At 36.3% G+C, this 1187-nt stretch overlaps 1 protein-coding gene across 1 annotated transcript in view; it reads right to left on the bottom strand.

Moving 5' to 3' along the window:
• Window positions 1-351: 351 nt before the first annotated feature.
• The window catches only part of LOC106869934 (ferroxidase HEPHL1), a 21778-nt gene continuing 20942 nt past the window's right edge, over window positions 352-1187 (bottom strand). The window contains exon 13 of the mRNA XM_014915872.2: window positions 352-784. Within this exon, the coding sequence (XP_014771358.1) occupies window positions 456-784 (329 nt within the window). The 3' untranslated portion in view covers window positions 352-455. The remainder of the gene's footprint in view (window positions 785-1187) is intronic.

Raw genomic sequence — 1187 nt, 5'->3', positions numbered from 1 at the left:
TATATATATATATATATATATATATATATATATTTCTATTTCAAGATCTTTATACTTGCTCAGTTTTGGTAGGTCTTGACAGATACATTTATGTAGATTGGGACAGACATATCAATAAAAATTATTATTATTATTATTATCATTATTATTATTATTGTCTCTTCTATACCCTCCTTTTTTTCTCTTCCTCCATCCACCGTTAAACATCACCAATATGCAACTAGATTTGAGTCACACATTTACTCACTGTTACCCAACCCCGCTGACCTTGTGTGCCAAAATTTGAAATCAATATCTTTTTTTTAAATATCAACAAATCAACAATTACAACATACTTTTTCTTTTTTTGTCTTTTCCATTTATTTCAAAAGTTTACAAAATTCGATTGTATAACATGTCCGTCATCACCACCATCATCGGCGTAAAGTCTACAGCAATCAACGACCAGACGTTAATTATAAATGCTCTCCAGGTGCCAGGACTGTGTAAGCTGTCTCCATGCCACCGATGATATGTTCATTTACATGGCAGTGTAATATCCACTTGCCCGGATTTTCAGCTTTTATTTCCACCGTTTTCGCAGTGTCTGCAGAAACCTCGAGAACATCACCTTTATGCATTCCATCGAAGCGTTGCAGGTAAGTCTGGCCGTGGAAGTGTGCCGTGTGAACATCTTTATCGCCACCGTGGGACATTATATACCAGGCGATACGTTCGTGGATTTTCATAACCAGTCCTCGATTGTTACCATAGATTCTACCGTTGATTGTGAACATTAAGTTACCTAGACAGGATAAAAAAACAAACACATAAAGAACGTTGTTGACGTCATAAGATTCGGTAAAATTTCATGGGAGCGTACAATGATATCTATGTATAATATATATATTTCTTCAGCCTTAAGACGTCTTGAAGTGTTTAGTCACTAAGCCCAGTGGTTCTCAATAGGAGCCCACATGTCCCCATGGGTACCATATAAAATTTTTGGGTCCACACAAGCAAAACAATAAATTGGGCGTCCACGGAAGTGTTCTGGAGGTTAATGAAAAAACTTTACTTTAGATGTTTTTAGTGTAAAAAAACAACTAGGTTTCTTTCACTAAAACATGTATATACACACACACACATACACACACACACACACACACACACACACACACACACACACACACACACACACACACACA

Source organism: Octopus bimaculoides, chromosome 22 (assembly GCF_001194135.2).
Source record: "Octopus bimaculoides isolate UCB-OBI-ISO-001 chromosome 22, ASM119413v2, whole genome shotgun sequence".
Lineage (NCBI taxonomy): Eukaryota > Metazoa > Mollusca > Cephalopoda > Octopoda > Octopodidae > Octopus > Octopus bimaculoides.
The sequence above is the reverse complement of the archived record's forward strand: the minus strand, read 5'-3'. Positions and strand labels throughout refer to the sequence as shown.